Raw genomic sequence first — 27,340 nt, 5'->3', positions numbered from 1 at the left:
GGCCGGCACCGAGGCGTTCTCGGGGAGAAGCTCCCAGCCCCGGCGCGAGGGGCTCTGAGCAAGGCGCCTGGAAGGGAAGAGGCATTCCTCTCGCCCGAGGGGCGGCTGCCTGCCCGTGCGGTGCGGCGAAAGCCCCGCAGGGTGGGCTGCAAAGGTACCTAAGGCAAGGATGCCGTGCCAGGGGCCGGCCGCGCGTAGGGCGCCGGGGCATGTGGGCTGGTGCTGGTGGCTGCTCGTTCTGGGTGGCCAGAAGCCTCTCCCTGTGGCACCCCTCAGGCTGGAGAAGCAGTCCCAGTGGCACTGGAAGGAATAAGCCCTGGTTTCGGGATGCCGATTGGAACGCCCTCAGAGCGAGGAGCCCGTCTGGTGGCAAAAGTCATCCGCTCACTGGGAAGGCGATGCGCGAGGCAGCGGGACGGACACACACCGTGGAGGCCGCGGTCTAGTGGGAAGGTGGAAAGAATGAGGCAAACGAAGCAAAGGCAAGTGAGCAGAATTTGTCAGGAAGAGCAGCTCAAGCGGCCGGACGCTCTCCCGGCCGCATCGCCGAGAGCAGGGGTTGCAGCGAGACCCAGAGAAAGGGTCGGCCCTTTTGAAATACCGCAGGGGAGGCCTGATGGAAGCCTAAATCGTGAGCCGGGCCCGACAGAGTCAGTAGGGAAAGAGTGTCTTAAAGAGGATGGGATTCCTCCAGGGCAGGTTTTGTCTTCCCTGAAGAGGTGAGCTGAGCTCACCCTTAGGCCCGGCTCCTGCGGCCCCCAAATTTGGGTCGGGAGAGGGGCTCTGTCTAAGGACGTGGCACGCGGGACCTGTGGCAGGACGTTGGGAAGGAGCCTCTCGAGCCCTCCTGACTACATCTGCGGCAGCCAGGCTTGATGGAGGGGGGCCGCGGGCTCGTCACAGCCGGCTCGGGGCAGGACGCCCACCAGGTACGTGGGCTGTGGGGAAACAGAACAAAAGCCCTTGGAAAGGGGCGAGTCGTGAGTCGTGCCTGGGCTCCGGGCATGGCTTATGCGGATTTAGGCCGTGCACAGGGCGCGCTCTCCGTTGCAGGTATCGCAGTTTTGTGGGGGACGGTGATAGAGACACGGAGGCCAAAACTCTAACTGTTGTAATGCCGCCAGCAGAAAGTGAAGGATTAGAGGCCAGTTTCGTTCTGAAGTTGTGTCCGGGCTTCGGGAAGGTGCCCAACACCTCGAGTATTTCTCCTTGTGTCCCCACCTGAGGCGCACCGGAGCAGAAACCCCGCAGGATGCGGCCCCCGGGCCCGGCAGGGAGGTCAGTGCCTTTGGTCAAGGCCCGCAGAGGGCCGAGAGCAGACGGTACGTGCTCCTCACACACGGACAGAGCCACAACAGCAGCCGCAGCACGTGGGACCCGATTCTCCTCCTGTTATTCCTGTAAGCCAGAAAGCCGGGCAGGTCCTGGGGAGCGGGCGCCGCGCTCGGCCTGGGACGGAGAGCCACAGACTTCGGGTTTGGAAGGGCGGGTGGACGGTCCCTCGCAGGGCGGTTTGGTCCCGGGTTCGGTTGTTCCAGGGGTTGCGACGCCCACCCTGGCAACGACAACGAGCCGCATGAAGGCGGCGATGCCGAGGCCTGTCTTTGTCGGCAGCGTAACACGGGCCACAGATTATGGACGTCCCGGGTGAAACGTCTGCAACTCCCAAAGGGGGGAATTGTGACGGCAAACGTGCCTGTTCTTCTGGGATGCGGCGGGGTAGCGCAGGAGTTAGTCGTGGTTAAGAGAGGGTCAGCGTGAGGGGTGGCAACTGACCCCTGAGAACCTTCCCGAGGCAGTAAATAACGCTGGGGCCGGGCGAGAGGGTATCGGCAACGCACGCCGCGCTGGCGAGGGCCTGCGGAAAGCCTGGCAGCGGGGCCGCCCTGCCGCAGAGAGGGGGGGAGGTAAGGGGAGGCCAGGGGGGACGTCCCCAGCGGTGAAAGGGAACTTCTGGGCCCAGAAGGCGCCGAATCGGCGGCGGGGGGAGGTGGCGACCGCCCGCTCAGCGGGGGCACGACAGGAGCGACCCCCGCGCCCCTCTCGAGCCTCTGCAGGGAATGAAATTCACGCTGGAGCTGGAGCCTTCAGCAAAGAAGCTGCAGAGCACTGGGAGGAGAGGGCGCTGGGCCAGGCCAAGGGTGAGGCAGGCGCGGTGCGGTGGCTGCCACGGGCCCCGCCGGGGCCCCCAGAGCTGGGGTCCCGAAGAGCGGGTTCCTTCGCCCGCGCTGCAAAACGCCAACCCCCGCCCAGAGCCGCGGGGTTTGGATGGGCCCGTTTGGGGGCTGGGCTGGGGGCTGGGCGGTGACTGCACAGAGCTGCCGTGCGCTGCGAGGCGTTGGCACAGCGCCCTGTGCCCGTGACAGCCCACACCCGCACTGCCGCCCATCGAGCTGCTGCTCAGGCCTCGTCTCGCTCCGCTCGAGAGGTTCAGCTGCCTGTCAGTGCCCCACGCGTGCTCCGAGAGCGAGGGGCTCGTTGGAGCAGGGGGGTTTCTGCCCTGCTTTGGGGGATGCTGGGCGCTCTAATGGGGAGAGTTCACCTAGAGGCCCCTCCGTGTTAGCTCTTGCCAACACCCCGACTCATGGTTCCCTTTGACTACAGGCTCTGTGACCCAGCTCTCGGTGCCTCCTGAGGCGGGATGTTCCCTTTGATCAGCCTCTCGGCTCTTCTCCAAGGTCAGAGGCGTAAAACAGGCGCTCCCCTCCCTCTCCCCTCCCTTCTCTGGCCGCCAGGTTCTGTTTTGCCAGCCCGACGTGGCTCGCGCTTGCTTAGAAAAAGTCCCATTTTGTCTGGGGCTATGGCGGGGATGGTGCTCCCCCAGGGGTGATGTTGTCCCTCGGGGTGATGCCGGAGGCTACGAGGCCGCGGCGGCGCTGGGTAAGGGCTTTGCCCCTTTCGCTCTCGCTTAGGGCGCCTTCGGCCGCGCAAAATGATTCCTGCAGCGTCACGTGTCGACTTCTTTCTGCTTTTCCCCTCTCAAACCCTCGACCCGCTGCCAGTCCCCACCTCTTTGGGCGTAGCTTTGCCTTCCTTAAGCTCAGGTTAATCAACGGGGCTTTCACTCTTCTTCCCGCTCCCATCCCCCCTTCGTTGGGAGAAGCCCTTCGCTGGGGTGTCGAAATGGGAAAGAATAAACTATCTGAGCTGCTCCCACACGTCTGTTTTTACTGGGGCTCCGCTTTATTAGAACAAAAGGTGGCACAAGGGGAAAAATTGATGGGGGAAAGTGCCCGGAAAGGTTTATTCCTGGTGCAGAAGTGACGGGGGAAGGTGCAACGAAAGGTTTATTCCTGGTGCCGACCCCAGCCCGGTGCTGGCTGCCAACCTCACCCCCCATCCTAAACACGCCGCGCCTTGGACAGGCAGAGGCGCAGGCGTGGACGGCAGCAAAGCTGTCGTGGGAAATTAAAGAAGAGCTCGCTGCAGCTGATCCTGAGATTTAGCCCTCCTAAAAAGCTGTTTTCCCCATTTTTTGCGTGGGAGGGGCCGCGGGAGATACCTGTGAGCTCGTTGAAAGGCTTTAAGGAAGTTCCTGGCGGTATCTCAGCTCGAGGGAGAGGAAGGGAGCTGTGACTCATGCCCTTATCAGCCAGCAGCTTTCCAGACCAAGGCCACGGCTCCTTTAGGACGAGCTCAGAGGTTGTCCCTCCAGTCTTTGCTGGTGCCTGTTGTTCAGTGACATCACAAGCCTGACTTTGAGGGAAAAAACGCTCTTGCAAAGGCAATGCCTGCACTGCATATATATATATATAGAGAGAGAGATGTAAATCGCACAGGCAGGGGTCGGCTGCACGCTCGGCCCTTGGGCAGCAGCGACGATGCACCCGGGACGGACGGACGGACGGACGGACAGAGGGGGAGGTGTGACCTGAGGGTTTGTACTTTGACCTTGTCTCGGAGGCAGTTATGGGCTTGTGCCCGCCCGGATCTGCCCCACCTCCCTTCCCAGAAGCCATAACGCACGAAGGGAAAGGGAATTTTGCTCTCGGTTTCAGGTCCCTTGTGGGGCTGCGCTGTTGTCTCCCCCTTCCCAGCCCCACGGCGGGGGGCAGGAGCGCAGCACCGCAGCCCACCCCCGCCAGGAGCGATGGCTGCCTGCACCCCAGCAGGCAGGGCTGGTAGGGCAGGGCGCTTGGGCGGGCATCGGGGGGCACGCGGGTGGAAGGGGCCCCCAGGGGTGCAGCCGGCCATGGGGGTCCCCATGGGGACATCTGGGGACCTCCCCCAACCAGGGGACCCAGCCCAGGGCCAAATCTGAATGGGGGTGGGGGTTTTGGGGTGCGGGGGATTTATGGGCTGGTTTGTTGTGGTTCTGTTTAAGAGCGCAGCCTGTTCAGCCCTGCCCCATGGTTGCAAAAATCAGCTCCCACCACCCCAAACTGCCCCTTTCTCCCTCCTGCCCTCCCGGCTTTGCGGGAAGCCCTGAGCCCTTGCAGAGTTGTGACAGCAGTGCCGGACCTGAGCCCGGGCTGTGCAAAGAGCACCGTCAGAGACAGCAGAATGGGGGTATTTTATTCTGTGGGTGGGTGGGAAAAGGTCGAGGGAGGAGGGGCACCTCCATCCCTGGAGGTACCAACCTCACGCGGGCAGGACCCAGAGCTACCCAGCCCCTCGGCCCGCTCTGAGCAGGGCTTGGTGCAGGGAGCCCACTGATCCCACCCACCCTACACGCTTTTTCACCAGTGCCGAGTTCTCCAGCGTTTTCTGTCCAGGCTTCATCTACAAAACCCCCTTCAAATGGGTGCTCTCGGCACCGCCCCCGCGGTTGTGTTAAATGGGTTTGTCGTTCCCCTCCGTTCATCTTTCCCCAGTGAAAGCGGATGGGAAGGTGCTGGTTTCCTCACGCCCCTGCCTCCCTCGCGTCACCTCTGCCCTGGCTCGTGCTGTGATTTTCTCCTGTGCCTTTCTCGTCCCTGAGCTGGAGGGCGGTAAGGAGCTCCAGAACTTCTTCCGTGACACCCACCCTTTGGGATATATTTTTCCCCCCCGGCATCTTAACACGATGCAAAAGGTGTATTTAAAAGGCAGGTGGGATAAAGAGCGAGGTGTGGGGTCTCGTGGGAGGTGGTGGAAGCGCCCTACGAAGCGGTGAGGGTTTGGGGATCCGTCATCTCCATGGGTGGAGCTCCAGAGCCAGCCCAGTCCTCGACCGTCTAAAAAGACCCCAAGCTCTGCCTCCAGCACTTCCAGACGTGCCACGAACCCAAGCACAGTCCTTAAAAACCCAACTCAATTACGTGCACGTCGAGGCAGCAGCAGAACCACGTGTGCCCGTGTGTCTCAGGCGTCTCTTCTTCTCACCCGCCACCTTTCGCAGCCCAGTTCAGGGTCTTGGGACCCGACCAGCCGGTCACTGCCGTCGTGGGAGAAGACGTCGTGCTGCCTTGCCGCCTCTCCCCGAGGCTGAACGCCGAGAACATGGACGTCCTGTGGTTTCGGTCAACGCTCCCAATGTACACCCATGTCTACCGCAGCGGGCAGGACGACTACTCCTTGCAGAATCCCCAATACCAGGGGAGGACAGAGCTGTCAAAGGAGGGCCTCTCTGTTGGGCACGTTTCCTTGAGGATCCTCAGCACCCGGCTGAGCGATGAGGGACAGTACCGGTGTCGCGTCCAAGATGGGGATTCTTATGAAGAAGCCTCTGTGGAGCTGCAGGTAGCAGGTAAAAGGCAGGAGTCAGGGTTGTCTACAAGACGCGCCCCCGGCATGTCCCATTTGCCCACCCCCACGCACAAATCCCCTCTGGTCTCTCTCTGCTGGGCAGCCCAGCTCCTCGCCAGCATCTCCCCACCTGCCTGGCCCCAGATCCCTGCACAACAGGGCCTGGCCCACGGCCAAAGCCCTCACACCTCTCCAGGAGAGCAACACCAGCCTCCGGAGAAACAAACCAGGCTTGGGTGTGCCCAGAGTGAAAGTCCGTGCGGTTCTGGGTTCATCTGGGGCAGGAGGCAAAGAGGGAGAAATGCCACCAATTCCAGGCCAAGGAACACTGAATTATTGTTTTAGGAGAAAGTTGGTCTCAGTGTAGTTTTGTAAAGAAACCTTCAATAAATCAGGGTTTTTTTAATTAAACTTGAAGGACACACTATGAAATATCTACCTCAGGTCTAAATATTTCAACAAAGATGCTCAAAGTTTACGGAAAGGCACGTTCACTCCAACACACAACGTACACCCGTCATTGCATCCCAGATTAACCCAATTGGGGCAATTTTCCTATTCCAGACTCCATTTTCCCAAAGGAATATCCCTGGAAGGTGGCTTTCTTCGTGACCCTGGCTGCCTGCTTCGCTTCCCTGGTTGCCTTCCCTCTTTTCATCTCACGGCTACGAGGTAAGGCATTAGGCAGGAGCAAGGGGACTTTGGGGCACCCAAGAGGGTCTCTGAGCACCCAAGAGCACACGGAATGACGTGGACCTGCTCACGGGAGGACCAGCTGCCCCCACACATTTCAGACTCCCTCGAGCTCTGTCCCACTGAAACATGCCAAAAAGAGCACTTTGGAGGCCCCAAACGCAGAATCTCCATCCCCAAGAGCTCACGCCCTTGACCAGGGGGAACCACCACAGCCTCAAAGCAAACCCCGGGGCTGCAGGCGCAGGAGGCAGAGCTCCAACACCACCAGACACCCCCATGTCACACCAAACCCCAAATCCAGCATCAGCCGACCCAAAACACACCTGAAATGTCCCCATCGCGGGTCACCCTCGCGTGACGTAGGTGTGGGAGAAACCTTCCTTTAATCCACATGACATTCTCTCTTCTCTCTTACAGCCCAACACACCACACAACTTGGTAAGAGACACTTTATTTTTCTCCCCTTTGTCCTTAAATACGGTGGGGATGTTATGGTAGCAAGGGTGGGTTGGCTCTGGCATGCGTGCATCCCCGAGATTTGCCTTGAAAGTGGCATTGGCAGGGTAATTTCACACCAAAAAGACATTTGACAGAATTACGAGGGGTGGGGAAGGGTTGAAAAGACTTCATTTAAATTCTGAAAGCACACCAAATAGACACGGAATTAGGGAAATCCCTGTTTTCCTCCTGCTGTTTCCCCTTTTCTAACCACGCTCTGCCAGTGATGCCGTTGGTGCGGAGCTGCCGCCCCATTCCCGTAGCCCAGGCTGCTCACAAGTTCCTGTCAGGAAGGAAACTTCCTCTCACAGTTATTCCTGCATTTTGAGGAATAACTTTTTGAGGAATAGCGTTTGGCCTCAAGCGAGAGGAGGACCCAGGCACCCTTCTGCTCTTGGCATCAGGGCACGCCGCCCATCAAAACCCTCTTTCAGACTACCAGTTCAGCAGGTTTTCCCCCAAAATTAAACCTGCCCCCCCTTCCAACATCAACCCAACCCTTCCTTCAGCTCAACTCCCAAAGCCCCAGGCAGCAGAAAAGCAAAGAGGTCCTCGGGCGCCTGGACAAGTTCCCACCACCAAATGAGCATTTGCCAGCAATCCCGCCTATTTCTTCCTGCTTTTAGTTAAATTGTTATTTCCCTTCCAGGGGTCGGGAGATGGAAATACACAAGCTCTGCTTTGCTTCCTCCACCCCCAAAACCCCCTAAACAAAGGAGACGACCTTCCCCAACCCTTCGTCATCCAGCTTCCCACGAGCTTGAGCCCAACTCTCTGGTGGCACCAACCCCACCAACTCCTCCCAGCCCTTTGGGTGCCCCAAAGGCCTTCCTCCGAGCCGGTTTCCCCTCCCATCCCCTCTCCCCTCCCTGGGCAGATTCTGGAGCTCTGGCACCATCAAAGCACCTCTTAACACACCCGTGGCTTTGGTGGCTACGTAGGGACCAGGGATGAGGGTTGGAGCCCAACAAGCACATGCTTTTACTGAAAACAGTTCTTGCTCTTTTCTTTTTCAGAGAAACATGTCTCGGAGCTGCGTAAGTTTGATCCTTGCTCTTCCCCCACCCGCGTGGTCTTTCACACAGCACAGAATTCAGGGGCAGGGGGAGGGGCGAGGGGGATGGGATGTGCCTTGCTCAGGTTTGTTACCAAGCCCCCTCCAAGAGTGATGGCAAACACTCCCAGGGGCTAACTAAAAACCCCCAAACTGGACCAGGAAGGATGTCCATGTTCCCATTTTGGTGAATCTACGTTGTCAAATAAGGTAAATTTGGGTACATGAAAGGCAAGCATGGCTGGGAGTGGTCTGCAGCGCTGGGGACCACCACCCCAAATCACCCCACGGCCCCTCCTCATGCCACCGCACCTGCTTGTGACCACGTCTCTTTGCTTTCAGGGTGGAGGAAGACCTTTGTGCCGGTGGAAGAAGGTACCGGGGTGTGGGGCTTTGCCTCTCCATGGGTCTCTTCCCCTGTGCTGCTGGTGGGGGGGTGGGTAAATGGAGGGCTGAGCCTCCACGCCCCAACTGCTCTGATGCCCCCCGCTCCCTTTCCCCACCACATCTCCCTTTTTCTGTCTCTCTTTTTGTGGCACTTGAGGTCCCACAAATCAGTTCTCCAAGGGGAGCCCACCTGAGGAGACCCCAAAGGCAACGGGGGTCTCCAGCTGAGCTCTCCCCCTCTCCCCGCAGTGCACGTCACGCTGGACGCGGACACGGCGCACCCAGAGCTCATCCTCTCGGCGGGTGGGAAGAGCGTACGGCGCGGAGCCACGCGGCAAAAGGTGCCAGATAAACCCGAGAGATACGACACCGACCGCTGCGTCCTGGGCCAGGAGGGATTCACCTCCGGGAGATACTTCTGGGATGTGGATGTGGGGAAGGGGGAAGGAGGGGAATGGGCATTGGGGGTGGCCAAGGAGTCCACTAAGAGGAAGGGGGAGATCGACCTGGATCCTCGAAACGGGATCTGGGCTATTGGTCACTGGAGTGGAGAGTATTGGGCTCTGACCTCCCCATACGACTCAGATCTCAGCCTCACAAAGAGACCCCGGAGGATTCGGGTTTCCCTGGACATTGAGGCACAGAAGGTAGCCTTCTTCAATGCTGACAACCAAGACCTGCTCTACACCTTCCCACTGGGCCCCTTGAGTGGGGAGAGGATCCGTCCCTGGTTCTGGGTGGAGCTGAACACCCAACTCACCCTGAGGTCACCTCCTTCGCCCCCACCCGTCCCCAGCGAGGAGGAGCCTCTGCTCCCTTCCTGCATCCCCCTGCCGACCCTCCCCACGGGACGACGGGCCCCGCGCACGCCGACAGCAGGACATGACCAAGACGGGGAAATCCATGCTGCTGTCCACGAGCAGCCATGATCAATGCCCAAGGCTCTGCCGGCTGCGTCGTGCCACCAGGGCGCCCCGAGACTCTCCCAGGGAAGCCATGGCGGCCCCCCCACCTGAGCAGAGCTATCCCCGCTCCTGCTGGAGCCTGCGACAAGATGTAGCCGTGGCTAAGGCACATTCGCCTCTCCTAAGGTGATGTCTCCAAGCAAGGCGCTTCCGCTGAGACGCCCTTGTGCTTCTGCTACGGGCAGAGTCCGACCCAACCAGGCTGTTGGGACCCGAGGGCGTCAGAACCCCCCTGAGATAGGGAAGAGAAACCCCCCAGTGCCAGAACCGAGATGAGAGTCTGGGGAGAAGGAGCCGCACATCTCCACCCTCTTCCTCTCTACTTCACCTCCAGCCCCCCAAGCCTCATCAAACGGGGCCAGTTGAAGGGCTGGGGGTGGTCTCTGGCCAGGCGCTCAGTTCCTGACACCTACCACCTCCCCACACATTCCAATGTACTCATAAAATAGGCTTTTTCAATAAAAATTCTCTCCTTGACACCTCTGTGGTTACTTGATGGGGAGGAAGGGTCCTGCAGAGCAGCCACGTTCTGCCAAGGGTCCGGATCATCAGGCAAAGCCAGAGGGATGAGGCAGGTCCAGGGTCGAGGCAGGAACCAAGTCTGCACATCAGGAGGAACCATGGGCTGCAGCTCAGCCTTGGCCATGGCCCCCCCAACAGAGCCCAGCACCCTGGGCTGGGCTTAAGGAGAGCCCTTGGGCCATCAGCTGGTCCTAGGTGGGGCTGATCAGGGTCATTCATGCTAATTAGCCCTGATAATGCTAATAAGCCCTGATCAGGCCCTGACAATGCTGCTGCCTGAGGACAGGGTCCTGTCTGCGGACCCTTCTGCTGGTGACCGCTGAGCCCCGTAGGCATCTCCAAGGGGTGCGTGTCCCACTTTCCTCCACGCACGGTGCAGCTAAAGGGAGCTTCTCTTTTTCTTCAGCTTCTGGCTGAGCTGGAGGAAGTTGGCAGCAGAGCCCCGACCTGCCCTGGCAGCGGCTTTTAAACCCCAAATCTCACCGACCCCCAATACATTTGCAGTTGTTGGGGGGGAAAAACCTCAGCAGAGGCTGGTTCTCTCTTCCCGTCACCCCTTTCTGCACCTTGAGATGGTTCAAGAAACGCAAGGCCAGGCTGCACCCAGCGGGGCCTTGCTGAACCCCTGGGAGATGGATGGTCTCCCTTGGGTGATGGTCACCTGAGGATGGTACCCCCTCCATGGGTGATGGTCTCCCTTGGGTGATGGTCACCTGAGGATGACGCCCCCTCCATGGGTGATGGTCTACCTTGGGTGATGGTCACCTGAGGATGACGCCCCCTCCATGGGTGATGGTCTCCCTTGGGTGATGGTCACCTGAGGATGACGCCCCCTCCATGGGTGATGGTCTCCCTTGGGTGATGGTCACCTGAGGATGGTGCCCCCTCCATGGGTGATGGTCTCCCTTGGGTGATGGTCACCTGAGGATGACGCCCCCTCCGTGGGTGATGGTCTCCCTTGGGTGATGGTCACATGAGGATGGTACCCCCTCCATGGGTGATGGTCTCCCTTGGGTGATGGTCACGTGAGGATGGTGCCCCCTCCATGGGTGATGGTCTCCCTTGGGTGATGGTCACGTGAGGATGATGCCCCCTCCATGGGTGATGGTCTCCCTTGGGTGATGGTCACCTGAGGATGACGCCCCCTCCATGGGTGATGGTCTCCCTTGGGTGATGGTCACATAGGGATGACGCCCCCTCCATGGGTGATGGTCTCCCTTGGGTGATGGTCACCTGAGGAAGGTGCCCCCTCCATGGGTGATGGTCTACCTTGGGTGATGGTCACCTGAGGATGACGCCCCCTCCATGGGTGATGGTGTCCCTTGGGTGATGGTCACCTGAGGATGACGCCCCTCCATGGGTGATGGGGTGATGGTCTCCCTTGGGTGATGGTCACCTGAGGATGGTGCCCCCTCCATGGGTGATGGTCTCCCTTGGGTGATGGTCACGTGACGATGGTACCCCCTCCATGGGTGATGGTCTCCCTTGGGTGATGGTCACGTGAGGATGGTACCCCCTCCATGGGTGATGGTCTCCCTTGGGTGATGGTCACGTGAGGATGGTGCCCCCTCCATGGGTGATGGCCTCCCTTGGGTGATGGTCACCTGAGGAAGGTGCCCCCTCCATGGGTGATGGTCTACCTTGGGTGATGGTCACCTGAGGATGACGCCACCTCCATGGGTGATGGTCTCCCTTGGGTGATGGTCACCTGAGGATGGTGCCCCCTCCATGGGTGATGGTGTCCCTTGGGTGATGGTCACCTGAGGATGACGCCACCTCCATGGGTGATGGTCTCCCTTGGGTGATGGTTACCTGAGGATGGTGCCCCCTCCATGGGTGATGGTCTCCCTTGGGTGATGGTCACGTGAGGATGACGCCCCCTCCATGGGTGATGGTCTCCCTTGGGTGATGGTCACGTGAGGATGGTACCCCCTCGCGGTACCTGAGACCTCACCGGAGCCTGAGCTGTTTAGAAAAGCAGGGAGGCTGCCGAGCGCTGGAAGAAGGGGGCGGCGGGTCCCGTCACCGGCTCCGGGTCGGGTGGGCGCGGGGCGTTACCCGCCATGGATAAATGCCAAAGCCAAGCCCAGCCGGTGGGCGCGGGAGGCGGCAGCGTCCCCCCTGCGCCCGGCGCTGCAGGGAAGGGAGGGCCTGTGTGCTGGTTTTGGCTGAGAAGGGGTTAATTCTCCTCACTCTGGGGGTCGGCTGCCTTTCCAGCTTCCCGCGCTCCACTGCGTGGTGGGGCGGGGCTGGGAGGGGCGGGGCCATGGTGGGGGCGGCTGACCCCGACTGGCCAATGGCAGGTTCATTCCATACCACGTGACACCATGACCAATATATTGAGGGGGGGCAGTGGCAGCGCGGGAGCGGCGCGGCGTCGGGGCGGTGGGCGGCTGCGGCACGTGCGGTTCGTTCCGGCGGTTCGTTCCCCCTCTCCCCTCCCTTCCCGCCTCCCCCGGGGCTTTGCGCCTCTCGTTGTTCTCCTTTCCATTGCATTTCTACTGTTGTTTCTTTTAATTTTAATTATCAAACTGTTCTTACCCCAACCCATGAGCGTTACCCTCCTGATTCTCTCCCCCATCTACCGGTGGGGAGTGAGCGAGCGGCTGTGTGGGGCTGAGCTGCCGCTAAACCGCGACAGGGGGGCATCATGTCCAGGAGACCCCCCTCTGACCCAGCACATCACCTCTGGGGGGACAGCACCCATGGAGGGGCATCATCATTGGGGGGACATTGACCTTGGGGGGCATCGTGTCCAGGAGAGTCCCACCCAACACAAAACATCACCCCTGGGGGGGCAGCACCCACGGAGGGGGCACTGCACTTGGTGGGGCATCATGTCCAGGAGACCCCACTCTGACCCAGCACATCACCCATGGGGGGGCATCACCCATGGGGGGGGCATCACCCATGGGGGGGCATCACCCATGGAGGGGTATCACCCATGGAGGGGGCATCAACATTCCGGGGGGGGTCATCACTCACGGAGGGGCATCACCCATGGCGGGGGCATCACCCATGGGGGGGATCACCCATTGGGGGGGCATCACCCCTGAGGGGGCATCACTCATGGAAGGGGATCACCCATGGGGGGTGCATCAACAAGCTGGGGGAGCATCACCCACGGGGGGGGCAGCACCCATGGAGGAGTGGAAGGAGAACAAGCCGAGAGCTTGCGGGTAGAAATCAAGGGGCAGCGGAATAACGGCGACCCTGATGCGGGCGTTTGCTCCAGCCCACCTGGTGAGGAAGAGGAAGTCGGTGAAGGCTCCGCAGACCCCTGGAAGGAGCCTCACGGTGGCGGGCCCTGGTCCTCGTGGGGGGGACCCCCAACCACCCTGAGATTCGCTGGAGAAGCAACACGGCGAGAAGCAACGCGGGAGGTTCCCACGGAGCATCGAGGACCCCAGACCCCCAGAAGACCGTGGGGGTTGGGGAGGGGCCTCCGGAGACCCAACCCCCCGGCTCGAGCAGGGACACCCAGGGCAGGGGGCACGCGACCGCGTCCCGCGCCCCTCGCGGTGCTCCCCAGGGGGCTGCGCTGGGGCCAGCCCTGGTCAACAGCGTCTGTTGGGGTCTGTGGGGTCCCTTCCCTGAGGACATTCAACCCCCGCCTGGCCGCGGCCCTGGGCCCCTGCTCTGGGGGGGCCTGCTCAAGCGGGGGGTGGGACGGGGTGAGCTCCAGAGGGTCCTTCCAGCCCCCACCAGGCTGTGGTTCTGTGACCATCACCCAAGGGAGACCATCACCCATGGAGGGGGTACCATCCGCACATGACCATCACCCAAGGGAGACCATCACCCACGGAGGGGGCGTCATCCTCAGGTGACCATCACCCAAGGGAGACCATCACCCATGGAGGGGGTACCATCCTCAGGTGACCATCACCCAAGGTAGACCATCACCCATGGAGGGGGCGTCATCCTCAGGTGACCATCACCCAAGGGAGACCTTCACCAATGGAGGGGGTACCATCCTCAGGTGACCATCACCCAAGGTAGACCATCCATCTCCAGGGGTTCAGCACGGCCCTCAGGCAGCATTGTCAGGGCCTAATCAGGGCTTATTAGCATTATCAGGGCTAATTAGCATGAATGACCCTGATCAGCCCCACCTAGGACCAGCTGATGGCCCAAGGGCTCTCCTTAAGCCCAGCCCAGGGTGCTGGGCTCTGTTGGGGGGGCCATGGCCAAGGCTGAGCTGCAGCCCATGGTTCCTCCTGATGTGCAGACTTGGTTCCTGCCTCGACCCTGGACCTGCCTCATCCCTCTGGCTTTGCCTGATGATCCGGACCCTTGGCGGAACGTGGCTGCTCTGCAGGACCCTTCCTCCCCATCAAGTAACCACAGAGGTGTCGAGGAGAGAATTTTTATTGAAAAAGCCTATTTTATGAGTACATTGGAATGCGTGGGGAGGTGGTAGGTGTCAGGAACTGAGCGCCTGGCCAGAGACCACCCCCACCCCTTCAACTGGCCCCGTTTGATGAGGCTTTGGGGGCTGGAGGTGAAGTAGAGAGGAAGAGGGTGGAGATGTGCGGCTCCTTCTCCCCATACTCTCATCTCGGTTCTGGCACTGGGGGGGTTTCTCTTCCCTATCTCAGGGGGGTTCTGACGCCCTCGGGTCCCAACAGCCTGGTTGGGTCGGACTCTGCCCGTAGCAGAAGAACAAGGGCGTCTCAGCGGAAGCGCCTTGCTTGGAGACATCACCTTAGGAGAGGCGAATGTGCCTTAGCCACGGCTACATCTTGTCGCAGGCTCCAGCAGGAGCGGGGATAGCTCTGCTCAGGTGGGGGGGCCGCCATGGCTTCCCTGGGAGAGTCTCGGGGCGCCCTGGTGGCACGACGCAGCCGGCAGAGCCTTGGGCATTGATCATGGCTGCTCGTGGACAGCAGCATGGATTTCCCCGTCTTGGTCATGTCCTGCTGTCGGCGTGCGCGGGGCCCGTCGTCCCGTGGGGAGGGTCGGCAGGGGGATGCAGGAAGGGAGCAGAGGCTCCTCCTCACTGGGGACGGGTGGGGGCGAAGGAGGTGACTTCAGGGTGAGTTGGGCGGACACGTACACCCAGAACCAGGGACGGATCCTCTCCCCACTCAAGGGGCCCAGTGGGAAGGTGTAGAGCAGGTCTTGGTTGTCAGCGTAGAAGAAGGCTACCTTCTGTGCCTCAGTGTCCAGGTAAACCCGAATCCTCTGGGGTCTCCTTGTGAGGCTGAGAATTTTCTGGTTTGGGGATCTCTGAGTTCTGTACTTTCCACTCCAGTGACCAATACCCCAGATCCCGTTTCGAGGATCCAGGTCGATCTTCCCCTTCCTCTCCGTGGACTCCTTGGCCACCCCCAATGACCATTCCCCTCCTTCCTCCTTCCCCACATCCACATCCCAGAAATATCTCCCGGAGGTGAATCCCTCCTGGCCCAGGACGCAGTGGTAGTAGCTGTATCTCTCGGGGTTATCTGGCACCTCTTGCTGCATGTTTCCACGCCGTACGCTCTTCCCACCATCCGAGAGGATGAGCAGTGGGTGCGCCGTGTCCGCGTCCAGCGTGACGTGCACTGCGGGGAGAGGGGGAGAGCTCAGCTGGAGACCCCCGTTGCCTTTGGGGTCTCCTCAGGTGGGCTCCCCTTGGAGAACTGATTTGTGGGACCTCAAGTGCCACAAAAAGAGAGACAGAAAAAGGGAGATGTGGTGGGGAAAGGGAGCGGGGGGCATCAGAGCAGTTGGGGCGTGGAGGCTCAGCCCTCCATTTACCCACCCCCCCACCAGCAGCACAGGGGAAGAGACCCATGGAGAGGCAAAGCCCCACACCCCGGTACCTTCTTCCACCGGCACAAAGGCGTTTCTCCACCCTGAAAGCAAAGAGACGTGGTCACAAGCAGGTGCGGTGGCATGAGGAGGGGCCGTGGGGTGATTTGGGGTGGTGGTCCCCAGCGCTGCAGACCACTCCCAGCCATGCTTGCCTTTCATGTACTCAAATTTACCTTATTTGACAACGTAGATTCACCAAAATGGGAACATGGACATCCTTCCTGGTCCAGTTTGGGGGTTTTTAGTTAGCCCCTGGGAGTGTTTGCCATCACTCTTGGAGGGGGCTTGGTAACAAACCTGAGCAAGGCACATCCCATCCCCCTCGCCCCTCCCCCTGCCCCTGAATTCTGTGCTGTGTGAAAGACCACGCGGGTGGGGGAAGAGCAAGGATCAAACTTACGCAGCTCCGAGACATGTTTCTCTGAAAAAGAAAAGAGCAAGAACTGTTTTCAGTAAAAGCATGTGCTTGTTGGGCTCCAACCCTCATCCCCCGGTCCCTGCGTAGCCACCAAAGCCACGGGTGTGTTAAGAGGTGCTTTTATGGTGCCAGAGCTCCAGAATCTGCCCAGGGAGGGGAGAGGGGATGGGAGGGGAAACCGGCTCGGAGGAAGGCCTTTGGGGCACCCAAAGGGCTGGGAGGAGTTGGTGGGGTTGGTGCCACCAGAGAGTTGGGCTCAAGCTCGTGGGAAGCTGGATGACAAAGGGTTGGGGAAGGTCGTCTCCTTTGTTTAGGGGGTTTTGGGGGTGGAGGAAGCAAAGCAGGGCTTGTGTATTTCCATCTCCCGACCCCTGGAAGGGAAATAACAATATAACTAAAAGCAGGAAGAAATAGGCGGGATTGCTGGCAAATGCTCATTTGGTGGTGGGAACTTGTCCAGGCGCCCGAGGACCTCTTTGCTTTTCTGCTGCCTGGGGCTTTGGGAGTTGAGCTGAAGGAAGGGTTGGGTTGATGTTGGAAGGGGGGGCAGGTTTAATTTTGGGGGAAAACCTGCTGAACTGGTAGTCTGAAAGAGGGTTTTGATGGGCGGCGTGCCCTGATGCCAAGAGCAGAAGGGTGCCTGGGTCCTCCTCTCGCTTGAGGCCTCTCCGTCAGCCATGTGGCCATCAACGCTGGCGATTTGACGTTGGGCGCCAAGGGGAGATGGGGATTTATCGCTGTCTGGGGTGGCCTTTGGGGACAACCATGCCAAGGTGGATTTTATTCCCTTGAGGATGAGGAAGCTGGTTTTCTTCCTCCATATTGCTACTCCTCCAAAGCCAGGGAGGCTGATTTTTGTTATTCCAGAATTCGGTTACCCCAAAGCCAAGCTCTCCTCAAAAGCCGTACCCGAGGTAGAATTCAACTCCTACAAACCTGCGGGCTACGGACGGGCTTCCTAAACCGCAGCCCATCTCCTCAGAGGTTTATTACCCAAAAATGAAGAGATTTGGTCTCCCCTAGGGTCGGTCACCCACGTTGGCCAGCCCCGATGGAGTCAGGCACTTGATCTGGTCCCGCATTTGCTCGCCCCCTCCCCGCTGCCTCATGAACTGCCGCCATGAAGCAAGCGTCCCTCTGCAGCTCGTATTTTCCCCTCAGCGACAGAAAAACCCCACATCACTTACGGATTTCGGCATCGCGTTTCCCTGGAAGGAAAAGCAGGAATAACTGTGAGAGGAAGTTTCCTTCCTGACAGGAACTTGTGAGCGGCCTGGGGTACGGGAATGGGGCGGCAGCTCCGCACCAACGGCATCACTGGCAGAGCGTGGTTAGAAAAGGGGAAACAGCAGGAGGAAAACAGGGATTTCCCTAATTCCGTGTCTATTTGGTGTGCTTTCAGAATTTAAATGAAGTCTTTTCAACCCTTCCCCACCCCTCGTAATTCTGTCAAATGTCTTTTTGGTGTGAAATTACCCACCAAATGCCACTTTCAAGGCAAATCTCGGAGATGCACGCATGCGAGAGCCAACCCTCATCGCTATCAAAATATCCCCACTCTGTTGTCAAAAGTGGGGGAGAAAAATAAAGTGTCTCTTACCTAGTTCTCTGCTTTGGGCTGTAAGAGAGAAGAGAGAACATCACGTGGGTTACAGGAAGGTTTCTCCCACACCTACGTCACGCGAGGGTGACCCACAATGGGGACATTTCAGGTGTGTTTTGGGTCGGCTGATGCTGGATTTGGGGTCTGGTGTGACATGGGGGTGTCTGGTGGTGTTGGAGCTCTGCCTCCTGCGCCTGCAGCCCCGGGGTTTGCTTTGAGGCTGTGGTGGTTCCCCCTGGTCAAGGGCATGAGCTCTTGGGGATGGAGATTCTGCGTTTGGGGCCTCCAAAGTGCTCTTTTTGGCATGTTTCAGTGGGACAGAGCTCGAGGGAGTCTGAAATGTGTGGGGGCAGCTGGTCCTCCCGTGAGCAGGTCCACGTCATTCCGTGTGCTCTTGGGTGCTCAGAGACCCTCTTGGGTGCCCCAAAGTCCCCTTGCTCCTGCCTAATGCCTTACCTCGTAGCCGTGAGATGAAAAGAGGGAAGGCAACCAGGGAAGCGAAGCAGGCAGCCAGGGTCACGAAGAAAGCCACCTTCCAGGGATATTCCTTTGGGAAAATGGAGTCTGGAATAGGAAAATTGCCCCAGTTGGGTTAATCTGGGATGCAATGATGGGTGTACGTTGTGTGTTGGAGTGAACGTGCCTTTCCGTAAACTTTGAGCATCTTTGTTGAAATATTTAGAACTGAGGTTGATATTTAAATAGAGTGTTCTTCAATTTTAATTAAAAAATCCCTGATTTATTCAAGGTTCCTTTAAAAAACTACACTGAGACCAACTTTCTCCTAAAACAATAATTCAGTGTTCCTTGGCCTGGAATTGGTGGCATTTCTCCCTCTTTGCCTCCTGCCCCACATGAACCCAGAACCGCACGGACTTTCACTCTGGGCACACCCAAGCCTGGTTTGTTTCTCCGGAGGCTGGTGTTGCTCTCCTGGAGAGGTGTGAGGGCTTTGGCCGTGGGCCAGGCCCTGTTGTGCAGGGATCTGGGGCCAGGCAGGTGGGGAGATGCTGGCGAGGAGCTGGGCTGCCCAGCAGAGAGAGACCAGAGGGGATTTGTGCGTGGGGGTGGGCAAATGGGACATGCCGGGGGCGCGTCTTGTAGACAACCCTGACTCCTGCCTTTTACCTGCTACCTGCAGCTCCACAGAGGCTTCTTCATCAAAATCCCCATCTTGGACGCGACACCGGTACTGTCCCTCATCGCTCAGCCGGGTGCTGAGGATCCTCAAGGAAACGTTCCCAACAGAGAGGCCCTCCTTTGACAGCTCTGTCCTCCCCCGGTATTGGGGCATCTGGGAGGAGTAGTCGTCCTGCCCATTGCTGTAGATGTGGACGAAGATGCGGGACTTTGACCAAAACCACAGGACGTCCATGTTCTCAGCGTTCAGCCTCGGGGACAGGCGGCAAGGCAGCACGACGTCTTCTCCCACGACGGCAGTGACCGGCTGGTCGGGTCCCAAGACCCTGAACTGGGCTGCGAAAGGTGGCGGGTGAGAAGAAGAGACGCCTGAGACACACGGGCACACGCGGTTCTGCTGCTGCCTCGACGTGCACGTAATTGAGTTGGGTTTTTAAGGACTGTGGTTGGGTTCGTGGCACGTCTGGAAGTGCTGGAGGCAGAGCTTGGGGTCTTTTTAGACGGTCGAGGACTGGGCTGGCTCTGGAGCTCCACCCATGGAGATGACGGATCCCCAAACCCTCACCGCTTCATAGGGCGCTTCCACCACCTCCCACGAGACCCCACACCTCGCTCTTTATCCCACCTGCCTTTTAAATACACCTTTTGCATCGTGTTAAGATGCCGGGGGGAAAAAATATATCCCAAAGGGTGGGTGTCACGGAAGAAGTTCTGGAGCTCCTTACCGCCCTCCAGCTCAGGGACGAGAAAGGCACAGGAGAAAATCACAGCACAAGCCAGGGCAGAGGTGACGCGAGGGAGGCAGGGGCGTGAGGAAACCAGCACCTTCCCATCCGCTTTCACTGGGGAAAGATGAACGGAGGGGAACGACAAATCCATTTAACACAACCGTGGGGGCGGTGCCGAGAGCACCCATTTGAAGGGGGTTTTGTAGATGAAGCCTGGACAGAAAACGCTGGAGAACTCGGCACTGGTGAAAAAGCGTGTAGGGTGGGTGGGATCAGTGGGCTCCCTGCACCAAGCCCTGCTCAGAGCGGGCCGAGGGGCTGGGTAGCTCTGGGTCCTGCCCGCGTGAGCTTGGTACCTCCAGGGATGGAGGTGCCCCTCCTCCCTCGACCTTTTCCCACCCACCCACAGAATAAAATACCCCCATTCTGGTGTCTCTGACGGTGCTCTTTGCACAGCCCGGGCTCAGGTCCGGCACTGCTGTCACAACTCTGCAAGGGCTCAGGGCTTCCCGCAAAGCCGGGAGGGCAGGAGGGAGAAAGGGGCAGTTTGGGGTGGTGGGAGCTGATTTTTGCAACCATGGGGCAGGGTTGAACAGGCTGCGCTCTTAAACAGAACCACAACAAACCATCCCATAAATCCCCGCACCCCAAAACCCCCACCCCCATTCAGATTTGGCCCTGGGCTGGGTCCCCTGCTTGGGGGAGGTCCCCAAATGTCCCCGTGGGGACCCCCATGGCCGGCTGCACCCCTGGGGGCCCCTTCCACCCGCGTGCCCCCCGATGCCCGCCCAAGCGCCCTGCCCTACCAGCCCTGCCTGCTGGGGTGCAGGCAGCCATCGCTCCTGGCGGGGGTGGGCTGCGGTGCTGCGCTCCTGCCCCCCGCCGTGGGGCTGGGAAGGGGGAGACAACAGCGCAGCCCCACAAGGGACCTGAAACCGAGAGCAAAAGCCTTGTCCGCTTCCTTCCTCTCCCGGGTCCTGCGCAGGGAGGGCGCAACTGTGACCCTGAAACGCAGCTTCCTTCGCCCGCTGTGCAAAACGCCAAACGCCACCCAAAGCCGAGGGGTTTTTGGACAAAGACGGGGCTGGGCGGTGACTGCACAAAGCTGCAGCCCGCCCCGAGACACTGCGAGGCATCGGTACAGTTCCCTGTGCCAAGAACGGCCGACGTTCGCCCCCACCGCCTCCCCCAGCTCATCCCTCCTTGGGTCCTGCCCCCCTTCTCCTGACCTCTGCAGCCCCCTTGAAATGCCCCGCGCCTGCCCAGAGAGGGAGGGGGTTGTAAGAGCAGGGGTTCCCTGCCCTTTGGGGGTGACTTTCAGTCTTCTCATGGGGACAGCTCACCTGAAGGACCCCCAGTTTCAGGTCTTACCAACACCCCAATCAGGTGTCCTCCCCGAGTACAGGCTTTATCACCCAGTTCTCGGCGTCTTCTTGGTACCTCAAGCGCTTCCTTCTGGGATGAACTGGGACCGCGCAGGGGTTGGGGGTAGTTATGGAAGGGGCAGGGTCGGGGGGGAACCACCCCCCGAGAGGTTTATGCGGGCAGCGAGTGAGGCTTGGGCCAGGCAAGAGGGTATCAGCAAGGCATTCCTCAAGAGCTCTCAGCTCTGCGGCATTCGAGGGCTGCCAGCGGAAACACCCTGCTCCAAAGGAGGGGGTGGGGATAAGGGGAGGCCACGAACCTGCCGCCGGGGGTACAGGGGAACTTGCTGGCCCGGAGTGCGGCAGGAACCCGGGGACAGGGAATTCCGGCGGGGGCAGGTGGCGACCCCCGACCCCGTTGGGGCAGGAAAGGACCGACCCCCCCGCTCCCCTCGAGCCTCTGCCCTGGCTCCGATTCGCGCCGGAGCCTGAGCTGTTTAGAAAAGCAGGGAGGCTGCCGAGCGCTGGAAGAAGGGGGCGGCGGGTCCCGTCACCGGCTCCGGGTCGGGTGGGCGCGGGGCGTTACCCGCCATGGATAAATGCCAAAGCCAAGCCCAGCCGGTGGGCGCGGGAGGCGGCAGCGTCCCCCCTGCGCCCGGCGCTGCAGGGAAGGGAGGGCCTGCTTCTCGCCGCTGCCTCGCGCCCAGGAGGGTCGGTCCCGGTTTCGGGGAGAGCTCTGGCGGCGCAGGGGGGACCGAGGAGCTCCTGACCCGCCAGGGATCCGCGCGGTCGCAGGACCTCCGGCCGGCACCGAGGCGTTCTCGGGGAGAAGCTCCCAGCCCCGGCGCCAGGGGCTCTGAGCAAGGCGCCTGGAAGGGAAGAGGCATTCCTCTCGCCCGAGGGGCGGCTGCCTGCCCGTGCGGTGCGGCGAAAGCCCCGCAGGGTGGGCTGCAAAGGTACCTAAGGCAAGGATGCCGTGCCAGGGGCCGGCCGCGCGTAGGGCGCCGGGGCGTGTGGGCTGGTGCTGGTGGCTGCTCGTTCTGGGTGGCCAGAAGCCTCTCCCTGTGGCACCCCTCAGGCTGCAGAAGCAGTCCCAGTGGCACTGGAAGGAATAAGCCCTGGTTTCGGGATGCCGATTGGAACGCCCTCAGAGCGAGGAGCCCGTCTGGTGGCAAAAGTCATCCGGTCACTGGGAAGGCGATGCGCGAGGCAGCGGGACGGACACACACCGTGGAGGCCGCGGTCTAGTGGGAAGGTGGAAAGAATGAGGCAAACGAAGCAAAGGCAGGTGAGCAGAATTTGTCAGGAAGAGCAGCTCAAGCGGCCGGACGCTCTCCCGGCCGCGTCGCCGAGAGCAGGGGTTGCAGCGAGACCCAGAGAAAGGGTCGGCCCTTTTGAAATACCGCAGGGGAGGCCTGATGGAAGCCTAAATCGTGAGCCGGGCCCGACAGAGTCAGTAGGGAAAGAGTATCTTAAAGAGGGTGGGATTCCTCCAGGGCAGGTTTTGTCTTCCCTGAAGAGGTGAGCTGAGCTCACCCTTAGGCCCGGCTCCTGCGGCCCCCAAATTTGGGTCGGGAGAGGGGCTCTGTCTAAGGACGTGGCACGCGGGACCTGTGGCAGGACGTTGGGAAGGAGCCTCTCGAGCCCTCCTGACTACATCTGCGGCAGCCAGGCTTGATGGAGGGGGGCCGCGGGCTCGTCACAGCCGGCTCGGGGCAGGGCGCCCACCAGGTACGTGGGCTGTGGGGAAACAGAACAAAAGCCCCTGGAAAGGGGCGAGTCGTGAGTCGTGCCTGGGCTCCGGGCATGGCTTATGCGGATTTAGGCCGTGCACAGGGCGCGCTCTCCGTTGCAGGTATCGCAGTTTTGTGGGGGACGGTGATAGAGACACGGAGGCCAAAACTCTAACTGTTGTAATGCCGCCAGCAGAAAGTGAAGGATTAGAGGCCAGTTTCGTTCTGAAGTTGGGTCCAGGCTTCGGGAAGGTGCCCAACACCTCGAGTATTTCTCCTTGTGTCCCCACCTGAGGCGCACCGGAGCAGAAACCCCGCAGGATGCGGCCCCCGGGCCCGGCAGGGAGGTCAGTGCCTTTGGTCAAGGCCCGCAGAGGGCCGAGAGCAGACGGTACGTGCTCCTCACACACGGACAGAGCCACAACAGCAGCCGCAGCACGTGGGACCCGATTCTCCTCCTGTTATTCCTGTAAGCCAGAAAGCCGGGCAGGTCCTGGGGAGCGGGCGCCGCGCTCGGCCTGGGACGGAGAGCCACAGACTTCGGGTTTGGAAGGGCGGGTGGACGGTCCCTCGCAGGGCGGTTTGGTCCCGGGTTCGGTTGTTCCAGGGGTTGCGACGCCCACCCTGGCAACGACAACGAGCCGCATGAAGGCGGCGATGCCGAGGCCTGTCTTTGTCGGCAGCGTAACACGGGCCACAGATTATGGACGTCCCGGGTGAAACGTCTGCAACTCCCAAAGGGGGGAATTGCGACGGCAAACGTGCCTGTTCTTCTGGGATGCGGCGGGGTAGCGCAGGAGTTAGTCGTGGTTAAGAGAGGGTCAGCGTGAGGGGTGGCAACTGACCCCTGAGAACCTTCCCGAGGCAGTAAATAACGCTGGGGCCGGGCGAGAGGGTATCGGCAACGCACGCCGCGCTGGCGAGGGCCTGCGGAAAGCCTGGCAGCGGGGCCGCCCTGCCGCAGAGAGGGGGGGAGGTAAGGGGAGGCCAGGGGGGACGTCCCCAGCGGTGAAAGGGAACTTCTGGGCCCAGAAGGCGCCGAATCGGCGGCGGGGGGAGGTGGCGACCGCCCGCTCAGCGGGGGCACGACAGGAGCGACCCCCGCGCCCCTCTCGAGCCTCTGCAGGGGATGAAATTCACGCTGGAGCTGGAGCCCTCAGCAAAGAAGCTGCAGAGCACTGGGAGGAGAGGGCGCTGGGCCAGGCCAAGGGTGAGGCAGGCGCGGTGCGGTGGCTGCCACGGGCCCCGCCGGGGCCCCCAGAGCTGGGGTCCCGAAGAGCGGGTTCCTTCGCCCGCGCTGCAAAACGCCAACCCCCGCCCAGAGCCGCGGGGTTTGGACGGGCCCGTTTGGGGGCTGGGCTGGGGGCTGGGCGGTGACTGCACAGAGCTGCCGTGCGCTGCGAGGCGTTGGCACAGCGCCCTGTGCCCGTGACAGCCCACACCCGCACTGCCGCCCATCGAGCTGCTGCTCAGGCCTCGTCTCGCTCCGCTCGAGAGGTTCAGCTGCCTGTCAGTGCCCCACGCGTGCTCCGAGAGCGAGGGGCTCGTTGGAGCAGGGGGGTTTCTGCCCTGCTTTGGGGGATGCTGGGCGCTCTAATGGGGAGAGTTCACCTAGAGGCCCCTCCGTGTTAGCTCTTGCCAACACCCCGACTCATGGTTCCCTTTGACTACAGGCTCTGTGACCCAGCTCTCGGTGCCTCCTGAGGCGGGATGTTCCCTTTGATCAGCCTCTCGGCTCTTCTCCAAGGTCAGAGGCGTAAAACAGGCGCTCCCCTCTCTCTCCCCTCCCTTCTCTGGCCGCCAGGTTCTGTTTTGCCAGCCCGCCGTGGCTCGCGCTTGCTTAGAAAAAGTCCCATTTTGTCTGGGGCTATGGCGGGGATGGTGCTCCCCCAGGGGTGATGTTCTCCCTCGGGGTGATGCCGGAGGCTACGAGGCCGCGGCGGCGCTGGGTAAGGGCTTTGCCCCTTTCGCTCTCGCTTAGGGCGCCTTCGGCCGCGCAAAATGATTCCTGCAGCGTCACGTGTCGACTTCTTTCTGCTTTTCCCCTCTCAAACCCTCGACCCGCTGCCAGTCCCCACCTCTTTGGGCGTAGCTTTGCCTTCCTTAAGCTCAGGTTCATCAACGGGGCTTTCACTCTTCTTCCCGCTCCCATCCCCCCCGGTTGGGAGGAGACGCAGCTGAGAAACGTGGTCCTGAGGGGCCAGAACGGTGCTTTGTGCCTCGTCCCCGCTGACGCCAGCCGGCGCCGTGCAAGGCTTTCAGCACGATGGGGGCAGGCGGGCAAGGAAAGCTGATTCCCAGCAGTCATTTCCCTGTGAGAAATCCCCAGAGCTCTGCATTTTGAACAAATGATACCCATCGATAAAGCCAAGGGTGGGCTGTGCGTGAGGCCCGTGAGGTGGGGGCGGCTTGGGGGCAACGTGGTTGCACCCAGGGAATGCGTGGGAATGCCTGAAACAAAAGGAGGGGGATTTTTCCTCTTCTGCTGGGTGGGTTTTTAACTCTTTCTTTGTATTTCTCTTAAACCTGTTTCCCTCCTCTGCTCCTCAAACCGATAATTGCAGCCACGTCTGGCAAATGCCCTTCCCTGGGGTGTCGAAATGGGAAAGAATAAACTATCTGAGCTGCTCCCACGCGTCTGTTTTTACTGGGGCTCCGCTTTGTTAAAACAAAAGGTGGCACAAGGGGAAAAACCGAAGGGGAAAAGTGCCCGGAAAGGTTTATTCCTGGTGCAGAAGTGACGGGGGAAGGTGCAACGAAAGGTTTATTCCTGGTGCCGACCCCAGCCCGGTGCTGGCTTCCAACCTCACCCCCATCCTAAACACGCCGCGCGTTGGACAGGCAGAGGCGGAGGCGTGGACGGCAGCAAAGCTGTCGTGGGAAATTAAAGAAGAGCTCGCTGCAGCTGATCCTGAGATTTAGCCCTCCTAAAAAGCTGTTTTCCCTATTTTTTGCGTGGGAGGGGTCGCGGGAGATACCTGTGAGCTCGTTGAAAGGCTTTAAGGAAGTTCCTGGCGGTATCTCAGCTCGAGGGAGAGGAAGGGAGCTGTGACTCATGCCCTTATCAGCCAGCAGCTTTCCAGACCAAGGCCACGGCTCCTTTAGGACGAGCTCAGAGGTTGTCCCTCCAGTCTTTGCTGGTGCCTGTTGTTCAGTGACATCACAAGCGTGACTTTGAGGGAAAAAACGCTCTTGCAAAGGCAATGCCTGCACTGCATATATATATATAGAGAGAGAGATGTAAATCGCACAGGCAGGGGTCGGCTGCACGCTCGGCCCTTGGGCAGCAGCGACGATGCACCCGGGACGGACGGACGGACAGACAGAGGGGGAGGTGTGACCTGAGGGTTTGTACTTTGACCTTGTCTCGGAGGCAGTTATGGGCTTGTGCCCGCCCGGATCTGCCCCACCTCCCTTCCCAGAAGCCATAACGCACGAAGGGAAAGGGAATTTTGCTCTCGGTTTCAGGTCCCTTGTGGGGCTGCGCTGTTGTCTCCCCCTTCCCAGCCCCACGGCGGGGGCAGGAGCGCAGCACCGCAGCCCACCCCCGCCAGGAGCGATGGCTGCCTGCACCCCAGCAGGCAGGGCTGGTAGGGCAGGGCGCTTGGGCGGGCATCGGGGGGCACGCGGGTGGAAGGGGCCCCCAGGGGTGCAGCCGGCCATGGGGGTCCCCATGGGGACATTTGGGGACCTCCCCCAACCAGGGGACCCAGCCCAGGGCCAAATCTGAATGGGGGTGGGGGTTTTGGGGTGCGGGGATTTATGGGATGGTTTGTTGTGGTTCTGTTTAAGAGCGCAGCCTGTTCAGCCCTGCCCTATGGTTGCAAAAATCAGCTCCCACCACCCCAAACTGCCCCTTTCTCCCTCCTGCCCTCCCGGCTTTGCGGGAAGCCCTGAGCCCTTGCAGAGTTGTGACAGCAGTGCCGGACCTGAGCCCGGGCTGTGCAAAGAGCACCGTCAGAGACAGCAGAATGGGGGTATTTTATTCTGTGGGTGGGTGGGAAAAGGTCGAGGGAGGAGGGGCACCTCCATCCCTGGAGGTACCAACCTCACGCGGGCAGGACCCAGAGCTACCCAGCCCCTCGGCCCGCTCTGAGCAGGGCTTGGTGCAGGGAGCCCACTGATCCCACCCACCCTACACGCTTTTTCACCAGTGCCGAGTTCTCCAGCGTTTTCTGTCCAGGCTTCATCTACAAAACCCCCTTCAAATGGGTGCTCTCGGCACCGCCCCCACGGTTGTGTTAAATGGATTTGTCGTTCCCCTCCGTTCATCTTTCCCCAGTGAAAGCGGATGGGAAGGTGCTGGTTTCCTCACGCCCCTGCCTCCCTCGCGTCACCTCTGCCCTGGCTCGTGCTGTGATTTTCTCCTGTGCCTTTCTCGTCCCTGAGCTGGAGGGCGGTAAGGAGCTCCAGAACTTCTTCCGTGACACCCACCCTTTGGGATCTATTTTTTCCCCCCGGCATCATAACACGATGCAAAAGGTGTATTTAAAAGGCAGGTGGGATAAAGAGCGAGGTGTGGGGTCTCGTGGGAGGTGGTGGAAGCGCCCTACGAAGCGGTGAGGGTTTGGGGATCCGTCATCTCCATGGGTGGAGCTCCAGAGCCAGCCCAGTCCTCGACCGTCTAAAATACCCCAAGCTCTGCCTCCAGCACTTCCAGACGTGCCACGAACCCAACCACAGTCCTTAAAAACCCAACTCAATTACGTGCACATCGAGGCAGCAGCAGAACCGCGTGTGCCCGTGTGTCTCGGGCGTCTCTTCTT

The 27,340-nt window shown here is 60.4% G+C and overlaps 3 protein-coding genes across 6 annotated transcripts in view; 2 read left to right on the top strand and 1 right to left on the bottom strand.

Annotated features, from left to right (window-relative positions):
* The first annotated feature begins 3,538 nt into the window (after positions 1 to 3,538).
* LOC135317611 (butyrophilin subfamily 1 member A1-like) overlaps positions 3,539 to 27,340 on the top strand; it is a 28,143-nt gene continuing 4,341 nt past the window's right edge. Inside the window, exons 1-5 of one of the 3 annotated variants that reach the window (XM_064473975.1) lie at positions 3,539 to 4,121; positions 4,815 to 4,931; positions 5,321 to 5,668; positions 6,232 to 6,339; positions 7,825 to 7,898. In XM_064473975.1, the coding sequence (XP_064330045.1) occupies positions 4,091 to 4,121; positions 4,815 to 4,931; positions 5,321 to 5,668; positions 6,232 to 6,339; positions 7,825 to 7,898 (678 nt within the window). In that variant the 5' untranslated portion in view covers positions 3,539 to 4,090. Of the gene's footprint in view, positions 4,122 to 4,814; positions 4,932 to 5,320; positions 5,669 to 6,231; positions 6,340 to 7,824; positions 7,899 to 23,751; positions 26,165 to 26,856; positions 26,974 to 27,340 lie in introns of those variants that run through there. The other 2 variants (XM_064473976.1, XM_064473974.1) reach the window with 2 other exon arrangements.
* On the top strand, positions 8,125 to 9,533 carry LOC135317633 (butyrophilin subfamily 1 member A1-like). The gene is made up of 2 exons (XM_064474043.1): positions 8,125 to 8,290; positions 8,552 to 9,533. The coding sequence occupies exons 1-2, from the start codon at positions 8,140 to 8,142 to the stop codon at positions 9,229 to 9,231; spliced, it is 831 nt and encodes a 276-aa protein (XP_064330113.1). The 5' UTR covers positions 8,125 to 8,139; the 3' UTR covers positions 9,232 to 9,533.
* On the bottom strand, positions 14,142 to 22,287 carry LOC135317607 (butyrophilin subfamily 3 member A3-like). 2 transcript variants are annotated; one of them, XM_064473963.1, is made up of 9 exons: positions 20,284 to 22,287; positions 19,475 to 19,591; positions 18,738 to 19,085; positions 18,066 to 18,173; positions 17,607 to 17,624; positions 17,194 to 17,214; positions 15,989 to 16,009; positions 15,597 to 15,629; positions 14,142 to 15,335 (listed from the first exon to the last, which is right to left on the bottom strand). In XM_064473963.1, the coding sequence occupies exons 1-9, from the start codon at positions 20,672 to 20,674 to the stop codon at positions 14,656 to 14,658; spliced, it is 1,737 nt and encodes a 578-aa protein (XP_064330033.1). In that variant the 5' UTR covers positions 20,675 to 22,287; the 3' UTR covers positions 14,142 to 14,655. The 2 variants fall into 2 exon arrangements, with proteins under 2 accessions (XP_064330033.1, XP_064330034.1); XM_064473964.1 differs by lacking the exon at positions 15,989 to 16,009.

The sequence above is a fragment of the Phalacrocorax carbo genome, chromosome 26 (genome assembly GCF_963921805.1).
Source record: "Phalacrocorax carbo chromosome 26, bPhaCar2.1, whole genome shotgun sequence".
Lineage (NCBI taxonomy): Eukaryota > Metazoa > Chordata > Aves > Suliformes > Phalacrocoracidae > Phalacrocorax > Phalacrocorax carbo.
The sequence above is the reverse complement of the archived record's forward strand: the minus strand, read 5'-3'. Positions and strand labels throughout refer to the sequence as shown.